This window comes from Pectinophora gossypiella, chromosome 12 (genome assembly GCF_024362695.1).
Source record: "Pectinophora gossypiella chromosome 12, ilPecGoss1.1, whole genome shotgun sequence".
Lineage (NCBI taxonomy): Eukaryota > Metazoa > Arthropoda > Insecta > Lepidoptera > Gelechiidae > Pectinophora > Pectinophora gossypiella.
This window is the reverse complement of record NC_065415.1, coordinates 2,739,182-2,762,230: the sequence shown is the minus strand read 5'-3', so window position 1 is coordinate 2,762,230 and position 23,049 is coordinate 2,739,182. Positions and strand designations below refer to the sequence as shown.

General features: G+C 32.4%; 2 protein-coding genes across 5 annotated transcripts in view; one reads left to right on the top strand and one right to left on the bottom strand.

The window, feature by feature from the left end:
* LOC126371435 (protein TANC2) overlaps positions 1 to 23,049 on the top strand; it is a 315,096-nt gene that overhangs the window by 235,835 nt on the left and 56,212 nt on the right. The gene's annotated exons all lie outside the window — the stretch shown is intronic.
* Positions 13,048 to 14,137, bottom strand: LOC126371541 (uncharacterized). Its single transcript, XM_050016867.1, has 2 exons — positions 14,009 to 14,137; positions 13,048 to 13,662 (listed from the first exon to the last, which is right to left on the bottom strand). Coding segments are annotated over exons 1-2 (543 nt in total). The 5' UTR covers positions 14,011 to 14,137; the 3' UTR covers positions 13,048 to 13,121.

The window sequence follows — 23,049 nt, the reverse complement described above, 5'->3', positions numbered from 1 at the left end:
ATATTCAAGGTACATCAACCACATATCCAAGGTATAATCTTCAACAGTGTTGCCAACTACAAAGCCCTCATAATGCACGTTGCATTGATTAATGAGGTCGTCGCCCCCAAACCTCATCGTATGTATCTGCTAAAAGCCAGATCAATACGTACGTGCATTCACCTTTGCCAATTATGTTCTGTTATCCCGTAATGTGGTCTGCAGACAATAGTGCATGTTACTTGTTTTCATAAATCGGTTGTATTCAAACCGTTGTTGTCGTGTTCTTCTTCTCTTGTGAGGTTTTAATGACAACAAAACCAAACGGTACATATGTGAGGTATCAAAATAACCTACCCATTATCAATTGGAGCAACCGGTCATTACGTCTTTTTGGTCCCAGCGGATCTATGTTATAAAGATTTTATCATAATTTATATGAATATTCATAATCCTACCACTTAAAAAACTAACTTGCATTCAGAGCACTTAATTTACACACTAGTTTGTCAACATGCAAAATTTGCCTAAACCCGTCCTCTGCTATGTTATTATAGAAGTTAATTCATCATATTTTATGCACAACAAGACATAAGTCACAGTTTATTATACTTAATATTTACCTGTTACAAATAACACCAAATACAGCTTCGTTGCTAGCTACCACTTCAACAATATTTGTCTTTAAACATTTTCATGGCTTTTCTTGTGTGAGTCGAATATTAAAAACTTACTTATTTTATGTATTTGAAAAGAAGTGCTTTATACTCTTTATTCCCAGAAATTAGGGTTACTGACACGACATCGTAACGGTTATTCAAATAAAAAGTACTTTTTAATATGGTGGATTATCTAATCTACCTGGAATTATAGAAGAATAACATATATGTATTAAAAAGATGTTTTATTGTAAAATCTAATTCTATAATCAACAAGGGTTTACCTTATCTATGGAATACGGAACTCGGCCCTTACACAAATACCTAAATTAACAATTGAAATCGCTATATACTGTAATTGGTCCTAAAGGGAGCTAAAAACTTTAGAAGAAACATTACATCGTCTAATAAAATAACATTCAGATAAACACGAGATAATAATGACATGAACAACCCAAAAAATTTGACAGCAAAATTAGTCAAAGACAACTTTGTAGATAACATACCTAATTCTGTTGTTGGAAATAATGCAGTCACGTAAAAGATACGAAGCGATTTGTGCAGTGACATCGGGCAAGGCAGGGCGGTTGACAATATAATTAAGCCAATCACGGATGTCACGGAATGGGAGTAACATGAGTCACGACTGATCACCCTGGATGCTAGAGTTGTACTAGACGAACCAGAGCAGAATAGAAACTGTAAATTATAGTAGACGGTAAATAACGAATGGTATTTAGAGAATGTAGTGGGACCCCTTTGAGGCCGCAGGTTTGAACCCAGCTCAGGCCTAAACCAATCATAAATGATTATCACGTGCTCAGCCGTGAAGAAAAACATCGTGAGGAAACCCACATTCCCGAAAAATGCATTTTTGGAGGTATGTGACGTAACCTGTATTGGGCTGGTTTTTCCTTCTGTAAAAAATCGGTCCTGTCAATTCTTCAGGTTAAGTAAGCGGACCCTGTGAAAAACGGGATAATGCTAGGGAGACGATAGTAGTGTAAAATTGGGGATTCTGGATCAGAAAAGATCCAGAACCCCCAATTTTACCATTTGAATTAATAGTATATCCACAATCTTCTATTCAAAAGAGTTATCTTCGTCTATTCTAATTATGAGTATACTCCACAATCACTCTACAAACGTAATGTAACAATACATCAGAAAATCCCTCGACTTGCCGCCCAACCGAACCGCTGACAGACCAAACAAAAGCAACTCAGTGTTGCCATAACTTAATTCAATATTCTAAAAGATACTAAGCAACCAGCTTTTCTTATCGATTTATTCGTAAAACTATGCTTTGAATGAGCAGTTTAATTAAAACTGCTATTGAACAGAACCTGATAACAAATAGCTTTTTCTCTGATCAGATGCGGGATAAACGAACGCTGATCGTAGGCTAGTCTGATCGTGATGAATCATTCTCTATTAGATCAACGAACTTTCTATCTATTCGGAGTACTTGACATAGTAATTTAGTACCAGGTCTTTTCCAATTTTTCTTGAATGTATTTTTATTATTATTACTATTAAGTAATAAAAATCCTTCATATTGTTCAAACCCTATGATCTCGACAGTCCATCCAAAGATACACCACTCCATAATTGATATTTCAACCAAATCTCCAATATTTAAAGTCATCTTTTAATTAATGGGATGTCGTCTTTGTAGTGTTTTCTCTATTATAATGAATGAAGTAACAGAGTAACGAAGATATATTCATTTGAATGTTATTCACAGATATCGGATGGATAGAAAAAACATAAAAATACAAAAAAACAGTTTTATATAAAAAGTTTATTTTCTTTACACCATTTCTTTAGACAAATTACATTTTTTAATGCACATATTCTAGGATGATAAATACAAGAAAGTACATCTTCACAACATTTATACTTATCATACAAATTTAATAGATTAGGACAACCTTTATCTTCTAAATTATACACATGTTTGTTTTGAAATATTTGTTGAATCCATATCTGTTTTTCATTACCTTTAGTGAAAATAGTTTTTTCTTTAAGAAACTCATAAATATAGCTCTTATAGCTTGAATATGGAATGTAACCTTCTCGCCAATATATTCCTCTATTCCTTTCTATCCAAGATACTTGCTTTCTTTCAGTGTTAGTTAAGTCATAAAATGGGTATGGCGGTCTTATTAAAAGAACATGAGTTTGATTTTTACAGACAATCGCTATCTCTTTTAGTATAAACTCGTTTGCGTCAGTTTTAAAACCTTGAACATCTACAATAGCGTTCATGATAACTTGCGCACTATATTACTCAAAGGTTTATATTCCACAAGTCGGTCGTTAATAATAAGGCAATATGCTGTTGTATTATCAGGAAAATCAGACAAACTCTCTATCTCCAAACGGACATCTACAGGTCCAGATTTCAAATTTTCATTCTGCCTAGAACAATCAATAATAAATAACGGTGCCTTGGTTTTAAAGTTGTACAGATCGAGCAACGGGTCGAGTGAAGAGTTATAATAAGACTGACGAAATTTTGTATATATTTCGTATAATATACAGTATTTACTTTCATTGAATTTTAAATTAAGCGCATCGTATGGATAATATTGTGAATTTAAGAAAAGGGTAACGTTAGTTAAATTACAATGGTCAAATATAGAACAATCTTTTGATTGATTGTTTTTTCTATCAGTTTGCAACCCAAATATAACATATCGTGGCTTTTCGAGTTGAGAAGCCGTTTTGATAGACCAGGAATGTTTTGTAGTTTTAGGTAACAAAGGATACTCATATAAATCCCAATTCCTGAAAGCTATTTGAATAGGTTTATCTTTATCTAAATGTTTAAGTAATAATATCCTTTCGCGATCTGATACTTTTATATGCGGTACACGCCATTGTACTCTCTGTATGTCTATTTTGATGTCATCAATATCTTCCGAAAACTTTACGCTGTTTAAGTTGGAATTACTTCTAGTTAGTATAAGTTCATGTTTGCAATTCATGATTATTTTACTATAATCTTCTGCGAACCCCATTATTCTGTTTAGCGGTAAAACAGCACTGAAACTACCAGTTGTACTTATAGTTCCGGTTGTCGTGTTCCACCCCCATAAAGCTGCAACTTTACTTTCACCTTCATTCATCGATACATATGATTTAATAGTTGTTGTTATTCCAGAATTTTTAATGCGATCTATTTCAACACCGTTCATCTCGTATCTGATATCTTGGAACAAAAACATAGCAAAGTTATTCGTGAAGCTCACTGCTTTGTGAATAGGCTTCCGATCTTTTCCAATGAGGGTTGCATGTCCTTCAATGTAAATAGAACTGGCTGATGGTAATATGTACAAGTCTTGCTGATGTATCGGTATCCTGATTTCATCATTTTCTTTAAAACTGTTATTATAGGGATTATAAGTATGGATTTCATAACTTTCTATTGAATTGTCGAATTGCGGTAAATCAGTTATTTGAAGTATATTCATATTTTAAATCCGAGAGCACGGAGAAAATCTTTATTGGTTTTAGTAATTTTTCTTGCTGATTTGATACGTCTTTGCACTTTCACTCTTTGCGTAGCATTGATGCATCTTAAAGTATTGTAAGGAGTTTTATTAAATAAAATCATCTTGATTTTCGTAAATGAAGACACAGTTGAATATTTTCTTCTCTGAAGTCAATATAATTATTGTGCTCATCGATAATATTTAAACATACAGACGAAATACTGTGTTTCTCAACAGGAAAATAAATTATATTTTTGGGAACTTCTATGTAACGATGACCTGGAGATACGTTTGGTATAAATTCGTATATAATATGCGATGGTAAGCCGTTAGTAAATGAGCCTCGCACGAGGTCACACTCGATCCTGATTACGGACACTGGCAAAATGTTAACCGGATTGATGGACTCATGCCATTTATTAGCTTCTAATTTAATACTCGAGAAACCCAGCAGATGTCCTAAGCTATTCTTTGCATCAAAATTGACAATTTCTGAACAAAATAAAGAACACGTTAAAGTATTATTGTTGGGTCTTATTATTAATTCACAATCCTTTAATTCACTTTGAAGGTATTCAACTATATCAAATAAACTATACACTCCATAAGGAATTTTTATTTGTTTACCTTCAATCCCGTAAGAAAAAATATTGTTATGTGCGTTTATATTTGGTATTGAGTTCACAGCAGAAAAATAAAGTAATCCACATTCATATTTATCATCTATATTCAAGGGTGGTTGAAAATATGATTCCAATTTTGATTTTTTTCCAGCAATGCTTAACGTGATAGACATGATTGCATACTAAATGTTGTATTCCTTTAAAGACTTATTTATTTGATTTTGTTTCTACGCCAGAAATCTTTAAGGAATTTTATACACAAATGTCCACAGTTAAAAGGGTGATCTCGCTGTACATTATCATAATTGTAACGAATATTACATCCAACATATTTTAAAAATTCTTTAGGCGGTTTTAAATTACCATAACTATCAAAATATTCAATGTAATTATCCAACTTAACATAGGCCACCCAATGAGACCCCGGATTATCTGAACTGTCTAAATTAAGGATCCCACATTCTTTACGAAGTGCGTAGTTCGGCAACGTATCTCGCATAAATACTCCTCGAAAATATGGGATGTCTGTTGCATGATTCAGAATATCGATATTAGTAAGAGCTCGATTGGGTAGCCTTCGATTTAGTTTTTTCTATCTGTTACATATATTCCAAATCCATCCTTATGCGGTTTAAGATGTAACCCTTTTTCTATACAAAGTGCTTCCATTTTTTCATTATGTCTTTTTAACTCGGTGAAACGCTTTTTAGCAGCTTTAAACTCATTGACTACTTTAGCGATTCCTGCAGCGCCACCGGCTAAACTCCCAGCAGCAGACAATCCAGCAAAAATTGGTATTAGTGGTAGAACGCCTCCAGTTTTGGGTACAGGAATAACACGTGGTAATTTAATAGATGAATCAGCTGCCAATTCTTTAGCAGCAGCTATTGCCAACTCTATTGCAATTTTTTTACACTTAGGTTTCATTTTATTTACATGTTTTTTGGTATGAGCAATGATTTGTTTTAAATGCTTCCTTAAACCAGTACCAGAACTTGCTTTAATAGCCAACTTATTTTTGTTTTTATTTAAACCAGCACCAGTGTTTATTTTGGTAAGCATAGTTTTATTTACTAAGTGAGCAGCTATCTTTTCTCCAAGACTACAGTCAGGAGCTGAAATACGTTTTCTTGCCATATTCATTAATTTTATATCAGCTTTATGACGATCACTTAAACAAGATGATAAATCGTAGGCAATATCGTGTTCCTTGCAATATTCGTCTAATTGATTGATTCCTTTATCTCCACGTGCAAGTCTTTTATGCAATTTAGTACCGGGCCCGCAATAATTATATCCAGGTAAATGTAGCTCAAAGGGTAAATGATTAATAAACCAATTGAGGAGACCACTTTGGTTCATGCTCTATATAAGACTGATTGAAACGCTCGAATAAAATTTTATTATATTAAGACGCACAGTTTTCGTGATAATTTATGAGTCAGTTACAGCACATTAGTCTTTTCAATCCAGCTGTTTTCACTTGAAGGTAATCCTAACCATTTTACTAAAACTTTCTTCCGATTTCTTTTCAAAACTTTTTCAACTAGGTAAATATGAGGGTGTTTTGTTTTCTGAAGTTCTTGTGGATAAAATGCTCCTAAAATAGGCTGTTGTCTTGTATCTTCTATTAAATAAGTAACTGGACTTGTATTTTGAACTTTAATGATTTTAAATAATTCTGTCGACCAATTAGGAGTATATCCTTTTTCAAAAGTTCCTTTGTATTTACTTATTCTAACGAAGTCGCCAACGTTTAATTTTTTGTTATCTTTTATTGATTTTGAATATACTGCAGTGGCATATCTCTTTAAAATGTTTTTTTTATTGTTTTCATTTACCTGTATTGGCTTTAGACCAATTGTTCTATGATATGTTTGATTATATTCTCGGATAACATTATCTAAGAGACCATCAATCCATTTATAGTTTCCTTTAAAACTGAATCTTTTATACATTTTCGATTTAAGAGTTCTTATGAATCTTTCCACTATGGATGCTTTTTTCGTAGAATATGTGGAATAATGATTTATTTTAAATTTGTTTGTTAGTTTTTTGAATTCTTTGTTATAAAATTCCGTCCCCAGATCAGTTTGTAAATTTTTAGGAATACGCCCTTTATTCAGTAATTCCTCTAAAACTTTGCATACGATAGTTTTAGTTTTCTGTTTTAGCGGAAATGCCCAAGCAAATTTTGAAAATGTGTCAATAATTACTAAAATGTAGTTATACCCATGATTTTCTCTACAAAAAGCTTGCATATCAACTAAGTCCGCTTGCCATAAATCATCAATATCTTTCATTATTACATGCCTTCGTGGAAAATTGACTCTTGCATTTTTATGTATTTCATTTATTACATCTATTTTGCTCATTTCTTTTTTAAAGATTTGTTTTCTAAATTTTGAATTCTTAAGATAGCTTGTTGAACTAACTGATCTAGAGTTTTAAGAGTCTTAATGCAATTTTCAAAAGATTTATCTACGTACTCCTTGGTAGCGCAATCATCATCATCCAGAGGGATTTGAATATTTTTAATAATTTTATTTCGTGCAGTTAAATTCCCATCATTAGTCAGTTTTAAACCACATTCTAATAATGATTCACTACTACCAAACTTCTTCCTTTTACATATAATATGATGTCCGAATTTGTCAACATTCATGTTTAAATAGCGCTTCGTTACTGAAGTATAATTAAAAAATGTGCTATATTTATTCCTTTATAAAGCCAGCTTCCTTCAACTCTTCAATAATTGATAAAATTTCATTATCGTGATTACTATTACCAGCATCTCTTGATGCAATTAATAGCTTCAATCTCTCAATCAATTCGTTAGGATCATCCCAATATACGAAATCAGCATTTTCTGTATATTGCTTTAACTTGGGCAAATTTCCTCCGTGTTTATGTTCAGTTTTAGCTAGATTACTATTAATCGACTCTGTAAAAAGTGGTTTAATTATTTCACGATATTTTATACCTTTGTCTCCTTTAAGCTGGCCAGTGGGATTAAAATCTCTCTTATGTGCATTAGTACTGTTTAACAGGTCTTTGTATACTAGTTTATCTTTATCTGATATCAGTGTAGTGTCAGGTTTCCTACACAAGAGAAGTTCTCTTAAGCCTGGTGTTAATTCATAACGATGGTTATTTCCTATATTTATGTATATTGTATCTTTATTTAAGGGATCATCTATAGCAGAAAAGGTTACTTCTGTATTACCCAATTTAAATTGATTGTTAACGCTCCGTATACCAAATGGAATATTTATCGTACCGTAAATTTTAGCAATATCCTCTTTCTTCAGCGACTTTTCCAAAGTATTTTTTTTGTTCTCTTCTTCTTCCAAATCGATGTCTGTACTATTGTTACGCGCATCATCAAAAGTAGTAGAAAAACTTAAATTCATACTATCTTCGTCATTTATAGAATTAGGTTTTTTTACATTATTATTATTTTCAGGGTACTTCATTTCAATTAAACGCTTTAAAGGTTCTGCAACAGGCTTTAGCATCCTATTCATTGTAATATCGTTTTGATATTCTTCATCTCGCATCTGCTTAATTTTACTTTTAATTGATTCTACAGACTGTATTAACTGTTTCTTAGTATGTTGATCCATTTTATACAACCAAATTTACGACTGCTATTTATAAATCATTAGTCAAAACTGACGTTAGTTTTAATAGCGTCAATTTATGAATTGAAATTAATGAACACATCAAACCCTTTCCTATATCTTCCATTGTTAACAGAACAATCTTTGTTAATTGTCAAAAAATTATGAGACTCTTTCCATATCTTTGAACAAAGATCTTTAAATTGAAGCCATGTCATATCGGTATTTACATGTTCATTAAATATGTGTTTTAAATTAACATCATCTTGTTTAAATATTATTATAAAATTTGCATTATCTCGTAACAACTGTTTTGGTATTCTTGAATAAGTTTGAGATAAATAAAAGCAGTCTAATTCTTTATGCCTTCCCATAGCAAAATAGTTTCTAATGTTAGTTTGTTTTTCACATACTATGTCATCGAAAATCATAATAGAGCTATTGAGAGCATCTGTGGGGTGAATAACTTCCTCGTCATTATTATAAATGAAAAAGTTTACTTGTGGAATTTTTTTTATAACTTGTTTTAGAAACCTATACTTTGACTGAAATGCAGTCTTTGAATATAAATAAATATTTCTGAATTTAAGACCATTTTTATGTAGTAATAAACTGAGCATAACATTAGTTTTACCACAGTTCGAAGGTCCACATATTATGCAGCGAATAGAATTGGGTAAAAGTGCACTGTGTTTGACCCTTTGAGGATTTTCTGAAATGTCAACATTTTCAACTTTTAGAGATAGATCTTGTTTTACCAACTTCATTTTGCTTTATGATGTGTAGAAATGGTGATTTACTTATATATACGAACTAGAAGTTTGCAAAACTTTCAGAAGGACCTTAGCTAACTCAAAAAACAAAAAAAAAAACAATATTTTCTAATAAATTCTGTTTATTTAAAATACTCCTTATATTAATAGTACTATAAATATATCACCTATGACTATTGCGTTAGCAGTATATATAAATTACTTTAAAATATTGTGTCACAGTGCCCCCAAGGCAATGTTTTTACCTGATTTGAAAGTATTTGTCTCTTGTCGTCATTTCGAGATAGGATTAGTTTATTGACTTCTTGTGAAAACAATACATGCTTAATAGATCTTATGACATTCATCTTACAACGCATTTTTTTATCTAGCAATAAACATTTAGTATAATCTGAAAAATCCATTTTTTTTGTAACACATTTAGTCACACCTTTTGCTTTTTTTATTTGCGTTTCCATGCTGTTTATACAATAAAGCTTTGCTCTCAAACCAACAAATTCATTTATTACATCTCCACCTAATTCATCTTTAAATAAACCAGGAACTTTTGCATTAACTCGGGGTATACCGTAAGGATTTCTTTCATCAAAATTACTAGTATCAAACTTCAATAGATTATTTCGTATATCTTCATAAAAGTCTTCTGTCTCAATTAAATACAAAAGACTATCAGTATCAGTGTAACAAAGTAGCGCTTTATTAGCATAATTTGCTTTCATGTATTCATAATGAAACTGATACAGGTGTTGTTTCGCATATTCTAAAACTGTAAATCCAATATATATCGGTCGATCTAATTCAATCTTTTCAGGTTTTAGCTGAATAGCTACAAAATTCTCTGAGAATATAGATAAACTTTTAAAATTTGGTTTTGCAATAAGTTTTTCTGCTCCAATATGTTTATTTGTTGTATTAGTTACATCGCTCCATTTTGTCACTAATTTTACATCGACTTGCTTACGCTTATTTTCAATAGTTTTACCGAAAATAGCATTATTCATTAATTTAAAAAAATCTTTTTCGAATGACGTGTTACACATTTGACGAAGATTAGTATTTAAATCAATGTAATTTTTCAAAAAATCTCTTTGCTGAAAACAGAGAATTCGATGAATGTTTTTTAATTTAAGTCCATTTTGTAAGCATTTTTTTAAGTGGCAATAATGAATTACATAATTAAATTTGTCATATAAACTAGCAATTAATTTAGGGCTCTTACCGCCTGGTGGAGTAAATTTCTCAACAGCGAATGGTAAATCAGTATGCAGATTGTGTAAATAATCAGGGTACGCCAAGTCAACTTCTAAAATATAACCTAATTCAGAGTCATCTTCAATACGTAAAACATCGAAACCATTAATTTCATTCTGATCTAAAAATCTAAAGTCTGAAGTAGGCAGCATTTTTGTCATTGCATATCCATAAAGGTTATTACAGTCTAGATATATCAAATAACTTGATGATTTGTGTGCATCGTAATCTGGTAAATATTTATTATTAGGTCTTGCATAGCGCAGCGAACATTGAGCTAAACCTCCTCGTATTCCCTTTTCAAGCATACTGTAAATCTCCAAATTATTAATTAATTCTAGTTGAACACCTGTCAAAAGAAGCATAGCATCCCAACTTAGACCAGGTGAAGAAACATAGTAAGCAGGATCAAGTTTATAGTGATGTAAACTCATGTTTCTAAATTTCTCGAACACGTCACATAGTATAAGCACATCGCATTTTAAATATAAATCAGTGTATTCGCCCAGAGTATGTAAATTGAATTCGTCCCAAATAATAAGAGCATGGTTATAATCTTCATCACTTAATGGCTCCATAGTCAAATTATTGTAAAAACATTCTTTTGTTGGTACTTGTTTATCGTTATATTTTGTCCAGGAGTCCATGTAATCGTATGGATAAACACCTTTTCGTCGCAGTAAATCAATTTGTCTTTTGTTATTTTGAAACTCTTTAGATAAATGTACAAAGTCTTGATCAGATAAACCTCTACATAGTACATCTAAACTTGTGCTAAGAAATTGGAAAGAGTCAATAAATTTTATTTGAACCGAGTTTGTTCCTTTTCCACTTTCTATAATTTTCGTTATAGACATATATTTTTCCTTAGTTTTGGGTATGATCTTGATAGCGCCTTTATAATTAGCTAATTTTTCAATAAACAAATGTGAATCATATCCAGATAAGTTGTGAATGACAACTGGAATGAATGGACATAATTTACTTATCAAATTACAGTATGAATGTGCTGCTCCTCTATATTCAGATGTGATGTGATCGTGATCGCGAACTCTGTCATCAAATAACAAATGATTACATATGTGACAAGTAGACGTGTTCCAATAACTATGCTCCTGCTCTTTTGTCAACAGTTTCATTGGTTTCTTGCTACATGAGATTGATATTTCGTGTAAGCGTTTGGCATCTGCAACTAAATATTTGATGAACACTTCTATACAATCTAAACCTCTGTATGTGATAAACTTATTTAAATTTGGATCATGCGAACAGCATATGTAATACGCAAAACAAGAGGGTTGATGCTGTTTCAAGTTTCGAGTATATTCGGTATTATTCCCAGAGCAGTTAACCAGTAAGCTTTCAAAATCGGCATAAATTATAAAATTACTTTTTTGTTTCCTTTCGTAATTCTTGAAGTTAAGTACAGTATTCGCCTTCGGCAAAACTGTTAATATATTTGAACAATTATGAGAGGTGTATTTCGTTTCTTTCGCGAAAAATTGTAAACATGCTTCACACAAATACATTTTACCCTTATGTTGTGTAACTTGACGTCGTACTAGTCGTGCAAGATCTTTAATAAAACAATAATGTCCTTCACCATTTTTTTCAAAGTACAACAAATTGACATGTCTGTCTTTTCGTAAGTTTGTCAAATATAGAGGTCCAGTCACAGTAGCTTTCTTGTCTAATCCATAAACGTTTACACTTATGCCAACATTATTTCTTTCAAATGTTTTTATGTCACTGGGCGATGGTGGAAACGACATACCTTCTACATTGAAAACAGAAAAGGGTTGCGGGTAAGAGCTTGTTCTGCAAACGTTTCTCTTTGCAGGATATAAAGCCGCCACAACACTCCATATAAAACAGTAATTATCTTTGTTTTTCACATTTAAACAACTCTTTGAATTTTTAATACGTAATGGCAATTCTATATAGGTACCACCTCTCATTGGAGAATATTTATTTATATTAACTTCTAAATGACTTACTGAAAGAAACGTCCAACCAGATTCACAATGTTCAAATTCTGAAAGCTTACGTTTAAAAGTATCTATTAGATTGAAATATAGCTCATTTATATCGGTATTGTGATACACTATTTCGTATTTTGTGTTGAAAGACTTTAAATGCTGCTCGCATGACTTAGGTAATATAAAATAAGCAAAAAACTCGAAATTCAATTTCACACAATGGTTATTCATTACTGATTTACTAATTACTCTTAAAATTCGATCTCGATTATCTTCTAGGAATCGCTCTGGAGTGAGGAAATCATCTTCCACCTCCGAAGGATTAATTCTATAAGTAACAATTCTGTTTTTAAAGGCACTCGCAATTATATCAATATTCTCAAATTCAGACTTTTTCAAACTATTCGATTTATGCATATTCGATCTCAAATGATACTGATATTTTGTTCTCGGTATTTCAATATTACATTTATCACATTTCATTATTTCTTTGACGGGCCTTGGGGTACTGTGAAACATAACTGTGAAGAGAAACAAAAAACACATATTGATCAAATACAATATATTGAGTTATAATATGCAATTAACAATAAAAAATATTAATAGAATATATTGCCTATTGCATAAAAAAGTACATGATTACACAGGTAGCAGCTAATTTAATATTTAACTTTCAGTAAGTACAATGAAAAATTAGAAGAATAGAAAAACAAAACGCGCGAAAGGAAAGTATTTTAAAAATAGGAGCCTATGAATGTAGGCGGACAATTTTTAAATTCTTTGCGCGTTGCGCTAATATATTTTGACAGATGCTGCCAAGCATCAGTATCGTCATCAGTTCTATTTTTTATAGTGACGATAGCATGCCTCCATCGATTGATGGCGGACACCTTCTCGACTTCGTCACACTTATATATTTTCATCTCAATATAATGTGATCCTTTTTTATCTTCGTCTGCTTGTCGAGCTAGACCATTCGCCACGCGCCTAGTCAAGTAAGAATAGAGTGGTGTGAATTTCTTATTACCAGATGAACTGGGTTCCTCAGTCTCATCCTCGCTGTCAGTACCGAATAGTTCCCGAGCTGTTGGTTTTTTGTGGACAGGTACTGGGCTGATGCTTGGCATACTGCGACCGCTGGGCTTACTCTTCTTTGATGAGCTCGACTCACTAGCCGCAGAAGATTTCCCACGTTTCTTCGTATTCTCTGGTTTTCTAACCGCTTCAACTTCATCGTCGTCCGAAGCAAAGAGATGGTCGGCTGTTGTCTTTGACCTGAGAATAAACAAATAAAAAAAATGATATGTTTGTTATGTTTTCTATTTCTCTAATTGTTCATTCTATTCACCATTCATCTACTTATAAATTCGTGTATTCATACATGAATCTATTTACCTACTGATCAACTCTTGTAATCATTCAATTAATCTAATTATTTATTCATGTAATTTATGTATTCATCTACTCATCTATCCATCTATTCGTCTAAACATCTGCTCATCTACTCATCGCCTCATCTATTCAACTACTCATCTATTCATACATTCGCCAATTCATATATACCCCCCACAGATTAAGCGTATAGGTATAAAACTTGATGTAGTTGTAGGTAAGTACTTACATTTTAACTGTAGTGCAGCAAGTAGGTAGCTCTGGACTCTGGAAGTCTTAAAGGTCTCACTGTTGCAACTTGTAGGCGATCGAGGAGTATGGTGATTGTGCTCCGGTGCACTCGGTTTTATTAACAGTAAATCACGTGGATTCATCCCTTTTACGATTTTAAGATGCGTGATCAATTGTTTATATTGCAAAGTTTGCAATTCAAAACTAGCAACATTGCATCAACCTACATAAAGACCTTACTCACTATACAGATTCGATTTATCGGTACAATTTGTCAGGCAAATTCGTCGATATGATACTGAAACTCATTAAAATTCTTGCATATTTTTTTATGTTAAGTAAACAGTTAGGTGGCGAATTCGAAAACTTATCTGGGAACAGATTTTATTTGCACTCGAATATCATATCGACTAATCGAATCATATGCAGTGGACAAAGGCCTTTATTTGCCTAGCGACGCGCCATAATGTCAGATAGTAATCGGATAGAGGATACTGTATTAGGGAAAGTGCTGAATATCGTAGGTATTCGAGGAAACTAGACTTCAAAATTTTAATTTTGTTTGTTTACGGTAATGCGTATATAAAGCGGGTTGCTAAAGTAAAAACCAGCACTTTGTCTACGGTTTGAACGCGTGTAACACTCCGAAGAATGTCGGTAAGTACTTACAAATAATAAACTAACATAAAACAGTCTAATGTTTTATTAAATGAACACTACATTTTTGACGATTATTATCTTTTACAGGACTCAGGAGATCTATTCAACTTTGTCCCGAGGAATGATCCCACGCCGTCGCATAGAAATGCTGCGGTAGACAATCGACACGATTCTTCCCGCAAGAGGCCGAAAAATAACACCGCATTATATTCATTCATGAAAAAGCCTACACGACGTGGTGGACTTAAAATTATTCGAATCGAAATTTACGATGCTGATAAAATCGAAAATGCTGTTGAACACTCGATGTGTAAGTGTGATGCAGAATTATGTGTACAACACGTAGTTAAAAACATTTTATTAGATGATGTGTATAAGGGTACACGCGATGTTATTAACAAAATTGAAGAAAGCTTAGCGTCGGATAGTTATAATGGATATACTCTGTAAAACTCTAACTATTAAGTATATAATTATAGATTTGTCTGAAAAATTAAATAAATAAAACCATGCGTTGTACGGATTCAATAGTTTTATTTCACTTACACACATGCTATCCATATTGACTGAAATGACTAAGGCTCAATTTTTTAAATATAGTGTTCATCTGAAATTGTAGTACAGCATCAAGAGCCTACTATTATAAATTAAAATCTTTTAAACTATTACTATGATACGTAACTGGCTGTGGATTATACTTTGAATATGTTTGTTCACTTGAGTCGCTCTATTTGTATCGACCCTTAGAAATAGCTGCACTCGGGGGAGACTAACGCACATATTCGGTCGATATTATTGACATACGCAGATGAAATAATTCAGTTATTGTAGATAAGCTTATAAGGAAAGTTCTTGCAGCGACCAGCAACAAATAAACTTTGAACGCACAGTGGTTTCTTACAACGATAAGTTATTTATATTAAAAAATCTAAACTAACCGAATATGTGTGTACGACACATTTTCATTGTCATATCACAAGTCAGGTCTTCCGTAAAAGGACAGTGTTTGTAAATATAAACTATCTCGCTGCGTTTTACTGATGTCAGTCTTGGGGCCGATTTGCTTAGTATGTAATAGATTGATTTATTAATAGATTGACTAAGTAAGTTTTTGAATAGACGATAATTGATAACAGCTTATTTGAAATTATTAGTATGTTATAACAATTAGATACCCCCCACTTATGATCATTGACAAGAATTAGAAGAGTGCAGATTATTATATAGTATAAATAAATGATTACTTTAAGTTTTCGAAACATTGATGGTAGCAAACAGTTCTTTTGAATAGAATAGACGATTGTGAAAATGTGATATCTTATAGTTTTTAAATAGATGATAATAACTCTTTTGAATAGAAGATTGTGAATATACCTCTTAATCAGAATATATGAAAATACGTCTTTGAATAGAATATTGTGAATATACTATTCATTCAAATGGTAAAATTGGGGGTTCTGGATCTTTTCTGATCCAGAATCCCCAATTTTACACTACTGACGATGATTTGGAGAGTTTTTTTTTTTACGTAGACCTCTGCATAAATTATTCTTCAAGAATTTCTTCTCACTACCCATCTCTATAATTATCAATGATATTACAACCTCTAGCAACAACCGTAATAAAATCAACTTGATAATAAGCCTGATCACCCGATGGCAGAGAATTACTTTAATTTCTAGGATTAGACGTCAGATGGCAGTAACGATTGCAGTGGATAGGCAAGCTTTATTGTTTTAATTGAACACAGCATTCATAATTTCTCCTGTAGGTAATCTATATTTATTAGACTCAACGGCCGTATCTCATAGATATAATCTATCATCTCTCCAATAATCCTATTGAATGATAAATGCAATATATTTGAAGTTGTTCTTTAAAGTATAGACAGTTCTGTTGTTGTGGATAAGTAAAGCCGATACAAGATCCTGCATAAACATTTTTCATTGTAAAACATTATCTTCTAAAAGACGTAAGTAGGTCGGTTGCAGTTTAACCTATTCATAAATTGAGGTTCCTTTATCATGATTAATTCATAGACTATAATATCAATTCCTATTCAGATCAATTCGCCAATACAATCAATAATACCTACTTACAACTTATTACGGTCACTTTACCTGTCAATACTAAACGTAGTATCTTGTGTGGTCGACAAATCAACACCTAAATTATTGGTGTCGTAAATAACATCAATAGGGTCTCCTACATCATTGTAAGCATCAGAGTTAAACATTACGAGTCGTAAAGCCATTCTGTGTAGATATTAGCCACGCCTCATGTCGCCAAGTAGGTAGTATAAAACTACATGTCATAGCATAAGCCCATGTATAGGACTTTTTATAACCGACTAGTGGTGTAGAAAGATGGAGTGTCTCTGTGTATTTTATTTAATGTTCTTATTGAGGAATTCAGAGGGTTGATTGATAAAATACTGAGGTAAATGGTGTGGTATCAGACATTCATGTTTATATTTTGCTCTGATGAGTTTCATTGTACGGCCTCCATGGTAAAGTGGTTCAGCGTTGTGTTCACGATCCGGAGGTCCCGGGTTCGAATCCCAGTGGGGACAAATCACAAAAATCACTTCGTGATCCCTGGTTTGGTTTGAACATTACAGGCTGATCAGCTGATTGTCCGAAAGTAAGATGATTCATGCTTCGGAAGGCACGTTAACGTCACGGTTATTGCTTACTGATGTAATTACATAGTCGTTACATGAGTCCTGTTAGGGGCCTTTGGCGGCTCAGTAATAACCCTGACACCAGGGTTGATGGGGTTGGTAATCCACCTCAAAATTCACACGATGGAAGAAGATTGTACTTTTTTTCATCAAAGTCGACGTAAAAGCAAATAATTAAAAATATTAAACCTCCTCTTCTATAAAGATCATTAAATCGGCGATACACGATAAAGGTGTCTAAATTATTATAATGTTAAGAAATTCCACACGAACGAAGCTGCTCGCAAAAGCTAGTATCATATAAAACTGGTCTATTATAAACACGTGCCTTTGTATGGAACTTTTTATACTACATTATGAAGTAATCACCGATATGGTCATTGAAGGCAAGGTCAAGAGTATGTACTTTATTCTTCGTTAATCTGATATTATAAAGAGAAGAATAGTCAGCTTATTTTATCAGAGGTTATTATCGAAACTAAGCATATGATTATCTCGACTGACACCTCTTTTGTTTTTAGATATTGTGTAAGTATTATATTTTGTAGCTGTGAAGTTCTCTAATAATATTGTCTTTTTTTTTCTTTTCTTTCTTTCTAAACTTTAGAATTGATTATAGAAATTATTTTACTGTCAAAGAGTTTCAGATTCTGTATATATTTTAATATAGGCTAGTTTTACACAGGAAAAATTAAGCCTCCCAATGACTATCACGACGAAATAAGCACCTTACACCAATACTAAATATTTCCTCACTTGGATAGGCTTTGAGCCAATTCAGATGTCACCGTTTTTAAGTCACCCAACACATACTTAGACGTTATTTTTAAGTACTTTATTAACTAGTACCGGATGCCACTAAACGGTCATTCATTTTGTAAATTACTGTGTCAAATGTTTAGCTTTACGATTCCGCGGCATGTGAAGCTGTATTTTTTGACCTAAATTTTGGTTAACATAACGTTACCTTCTCTCAACCATCAGGGTGACTAAAAACGCCACACGGAATAAATTCACCTAAAAAGCAATACTGCAATTTGACATTTGCACTATAAAATTAAATGTCAAATAGCAATTTTGCTTTTTTAAAGGCGTGAGTTTATAATGTATGTAAATGTCACGCTACGTAAATAACCTGATTTCCTAAAATAGTGGTCAGGCATTATCTTCGGGATCAGGATGTCTGACCTAACCGTACCAACCGTATCATACAATATCATGTCAATCCCGTACATTTTTTTTTACTGTCACTGTCGATTGTCTTAATTTTTTGCAACTTGGCTAAAACCCCATTTTCCTAACCTGGTATCCATTAATTATTATTTTTTTCATAATAACAGCAATTTGAGTCCGTTAACAGATGGAATAGAATAATGATGAATGCAAAATAGATCAGGATATTTAAGCCTTAGGCGTTAATTTGCATGTACTTGGCGTTCTGTTATGATAACTAGGTTGGTTATTAAGTAATTTTCTGCGTTTTGTTACGTATAGGTAGGTTAAACAGCTTGCAGGGTGACAGAGTTTTGTAATGGGTAATAATGACTGTTTATTTTTCTTTATTTGAATTATTATTTTTTATTAAAGATTAACCTAGGTTGAAAATGACCATCCGCGCCACGAAAGAAATCGACGGATTTTATTCAGTGATTGACAAGTCATTAATAATTCCATGCAGAATCTGCGACAGTTGGTAGCGCCGCGGCTGTCAGACTTCTTTCATGACACGGACTATATTTTAAAACTAGTTTATCTTTTAACCTTCATTTTGTAATAACACTGTCAGAGCTTCCAGTGCAGTATTTCAATGTCACTTACGAACACTTTGCCTCGAACCAACACAAACTTGGAGCGAGCAAAATTCAGAATCATTTATTCAACGATTATGATTACTGATTTCTGCTCGATTTACATCACCCTCCGATGGAGGCCACAGTAGTCTATTTAGACCGTAAGCCATTGAAGAGCAAAGAACGCACGGTTGGCAACACTAACAAAAATATCATTTTATTATTAAAGTGTTAACACGTTTTGTAATTTCGCTTCCTGTGCAACAAGCATACAGTGTGCATCATTTTATAACTGCCCCGGTGTTATATTAGCAAAAAAAACCCTAGCAAGTGACTCCTAAGACCTTACACTACTAGTATTCGCTCACGCACAATCGCTATGCTAAAGGTAACCAGTAGCACTCAGTCAGCAGTTTATGTAACAACTATTAAAAACAGTAATACAATATTTTGTGTCTAAGTTCTTACTAAGAAATGTAAATCAGACAAGATAATTATTTTACGATTTTATACGAGTTAAATCCAGTTTGACGTCTTGAAAATACATGCAAATGTGCCAACACCACTTAAGGAGGTGATATCAATTTCAAATTTTAAACGTTGCATTAGTATGAATCATACTTAATGCTGTATGAAATTGTTTATCGCCAGTAAAATGTTTTGCCTAATGTATTGTGATCGTATATTCTATATTATTTTCTACATATTTAACACCATTTAAGTACTTACTGTTCGAGGCTTTCTTTTAACTCTTGAACTATTTTTGAAGCTCTTTCCTCATTTTATCTAAATACAATTTATTAAAAACTGCCACAGCATTAAAGAGTATTGCTATAGAATCTATATTTAAAACAGTATCATCTGATAGCGACTGAAGTAGCCTTAAATAGAACACGATTTAAATTTTAAAGAGCATTTATTCTGGATCATAGCTATCACTAAATACAAATTGTGCATCAAAACATTCCAGCCCCTCGTTATTTATCACATTAGGAATAATCGAGTTGAAAAAAGGATAACGAAAGTCCTTCTCTACTCGGCAACAAGCATAAAACTAAGGTTTAAAAGACAAAGAAAAATATACATTAGGAAGTATAATATATTACCTTTAAGAGTAACTAAAGGAAGTAATATCCACTCCTTTTATAAAAGAGAAAAAAATCTATAAAGAGTTATGTTCCAAATAGAGATATGAAATACGATTACCGTCTAAATAAGGAGACAGCTATAAAATAATGAAATCTCTCTTTGTTTATATTGATACATTGAATTGAAAGCAAACTATATCAATGGGCCGTATTTTAAGTTTTTGACGCCTCTGTTAAGATCACAAAAGCCCAAACAAGACATGTTCACAAACTTGACAAACAACTCGAACAAAACATTTTAGATTTTATTAAATTACTCTTAAAGGCTAATTCCAAAGATTTTGATGGTAACTTTATAGCTGTAGAAGCATAAATTTCTTTGTCAGTTTATACGACAATTCTGAGTAACCTTTGCACATTAAAAGGTTTTACACAATGTGTAGTCGATGAACTAATCTAAATTTTATCACTGTGTAAAATGTGTTTTACATTTGGCATTGCCTTTTGGGATTTATACGACGAGAGAAAGGTTTTTGAGTGGTATGGTGTGGGTAGAGACAGCAATAAGGTTTTGCCTTTCGTAAATGTGAATGCTTCCCACTCTAGACTTTAGACCCCCCTGGGACCAAAAATAATTGGTATATTGAAGATTCATTATTCACACAATAACCTTATTGCTTATCTTATTTAAACTTACTTCGACTTATTTTTTTCACTTTATTGGCTGTTAAAGAAACTAAAACCGAGACTTTATTTTTTCGTTCTGTTGTTAGGTTACCCTTAAAATATAACTGACAAATCTTCAACAAACTTTTTATCACCTTCACCACTATTATCTATTGTTCCAACTTGAATAAAAATTACATTCTTTGCATTTACAGCTAAACTGACATTTCATTTAATTACTCCGTTAACAGTTTTATTAAAATTATTTGTTAACCTTTCAAACCTTTATAAGTCAAGCCAGCAGACATACTTTTTTATCACGCGATTAAAAAAGCTGTTATATGGGGTCATGCGTTGGCTTCTGAATAAGGGATCAGCTATGACAAAATGTCATGGGGCAAAAAAGTACCATAGGAAGCTCCCAACAATAGACATTAATTGACATTGAACTTTGATAATGGTAACTATGTTCCTATGGGAACTTGAACTTATAAGGATAAAAAGTATAGTGATGATGATATTGGTAAAGAATATGCTATGATAGTCACAGAGAAAAGAGGTGGGAAGCGCATAGACGGAAGTGATTGGAAAGCTTGAGTACAAGGAAGCAGTGTTTTTCTTTGTAAATTGTGATTTTTCAATTACCAGCACAAGATAAATTAACGGAATGATAGGCACAATACACTGCAAATGCATATGAACTAAAATGTCATTGAAAACAAAGTAAGTAAAACACATAATGCCAGGTTTTTACCGCGATAAAATCAGGGATACCCACAAACAAAGTGTGAAAACAAAGTGGTTTAGACAAAGAATTTGTCATTCTTAAAACAAATTTCTTTCAGTGGCCAAATTCGTAGCAATAGGATGCTATTTTGGTTATTTTTATAGTTACCTATGTTAAATTATTTTTTTTATTTCTGCTTCTCTTTGACTAAATCTTTCCAGACAACGCTCTGAACCAAAATTCTTGTCAAGCACGTTCAAATTGACTTTTTGTAATATGGTATTATTTCATCTATGCTTGACTTTTGCGCTCTAAAGAAATATACGATTACAAACTATAAATTATAATGTTTATACGTTTTAATATTGAATACAGTTTTATCAATTAGTATGCAGCTGTTCTCAAGACCTCCCCTCATGAAATATGGAAGCATGCATTGTGCAGATAACGGAATTTGATGGGAAGATAATCCTCCCATACTCTTAATAACCCGGATGTGTGAGGGTGGCACGATCCTAAAGATATCGATTACAGTCTCATCCATTTGGATTATTCGGAGCATTTACATTAATAGTCGGATTATGATAGGGAATTAAAATTTCGGTTATTGGATTATAACATAACATAACATAACAAATACTTTATTGCACAAACAGGAAAAAACAAAATACAAAACAAAAGAGAAATAGAAATAAATAATGAATAAATAATAATTAATGAATAAATAATATAAAATAAATAACATTTGTATTTTATTTTCTCACAATAATTTATGTTTATTATTTATTTATATATTATTATAATGATAATAATTGTAGAAAGTACACTTCATACTGCATAATATATTTATTGTATCTAAGTACCTACAAAATGTAATATAATTAGACGATAAGTTGCGGTGTCCAAAAAACCTTGTCGATAGGTTTATAAGACACCGTATCTTTATTGTGAATTGTAACTTTGAATAAATAAATCAAAAACCGGGCAAGGTTTTAATATATGTTTATGATATTTAGGCAGATACAATATGCAGGTAAATAAGATGGCGTAAATGTTAATCTATAAAAAAGAGCAGCTAAAAATCCAATCACAATTAGCAACAAAGTAGTTTCATAAGTTTAGTAAGTTTATTTGTGCATTCTGTATGAGAGCGATTAGCGATTTCATTCGTTTGTATTATTTTTTTATTGAGCACTGAGGTGGTAAGTGACATGATAATTTGACCAATTTTTCTGCATGCGCATTGAGCTATTTGGTTAGAGAGCCCAATCTTCATGTAGTTCGCTGTCTATAAACCAGCCAACGTGGTATCTCAGTTGGCAGAACGCTTGCCTCTCACTTTGAGGTCTCAGGTTCGAATCCAGTAAACTAATGACTGCCCAATTTGTTTTCGAATTAATGTTTGGATCATAAAAGATTATCACG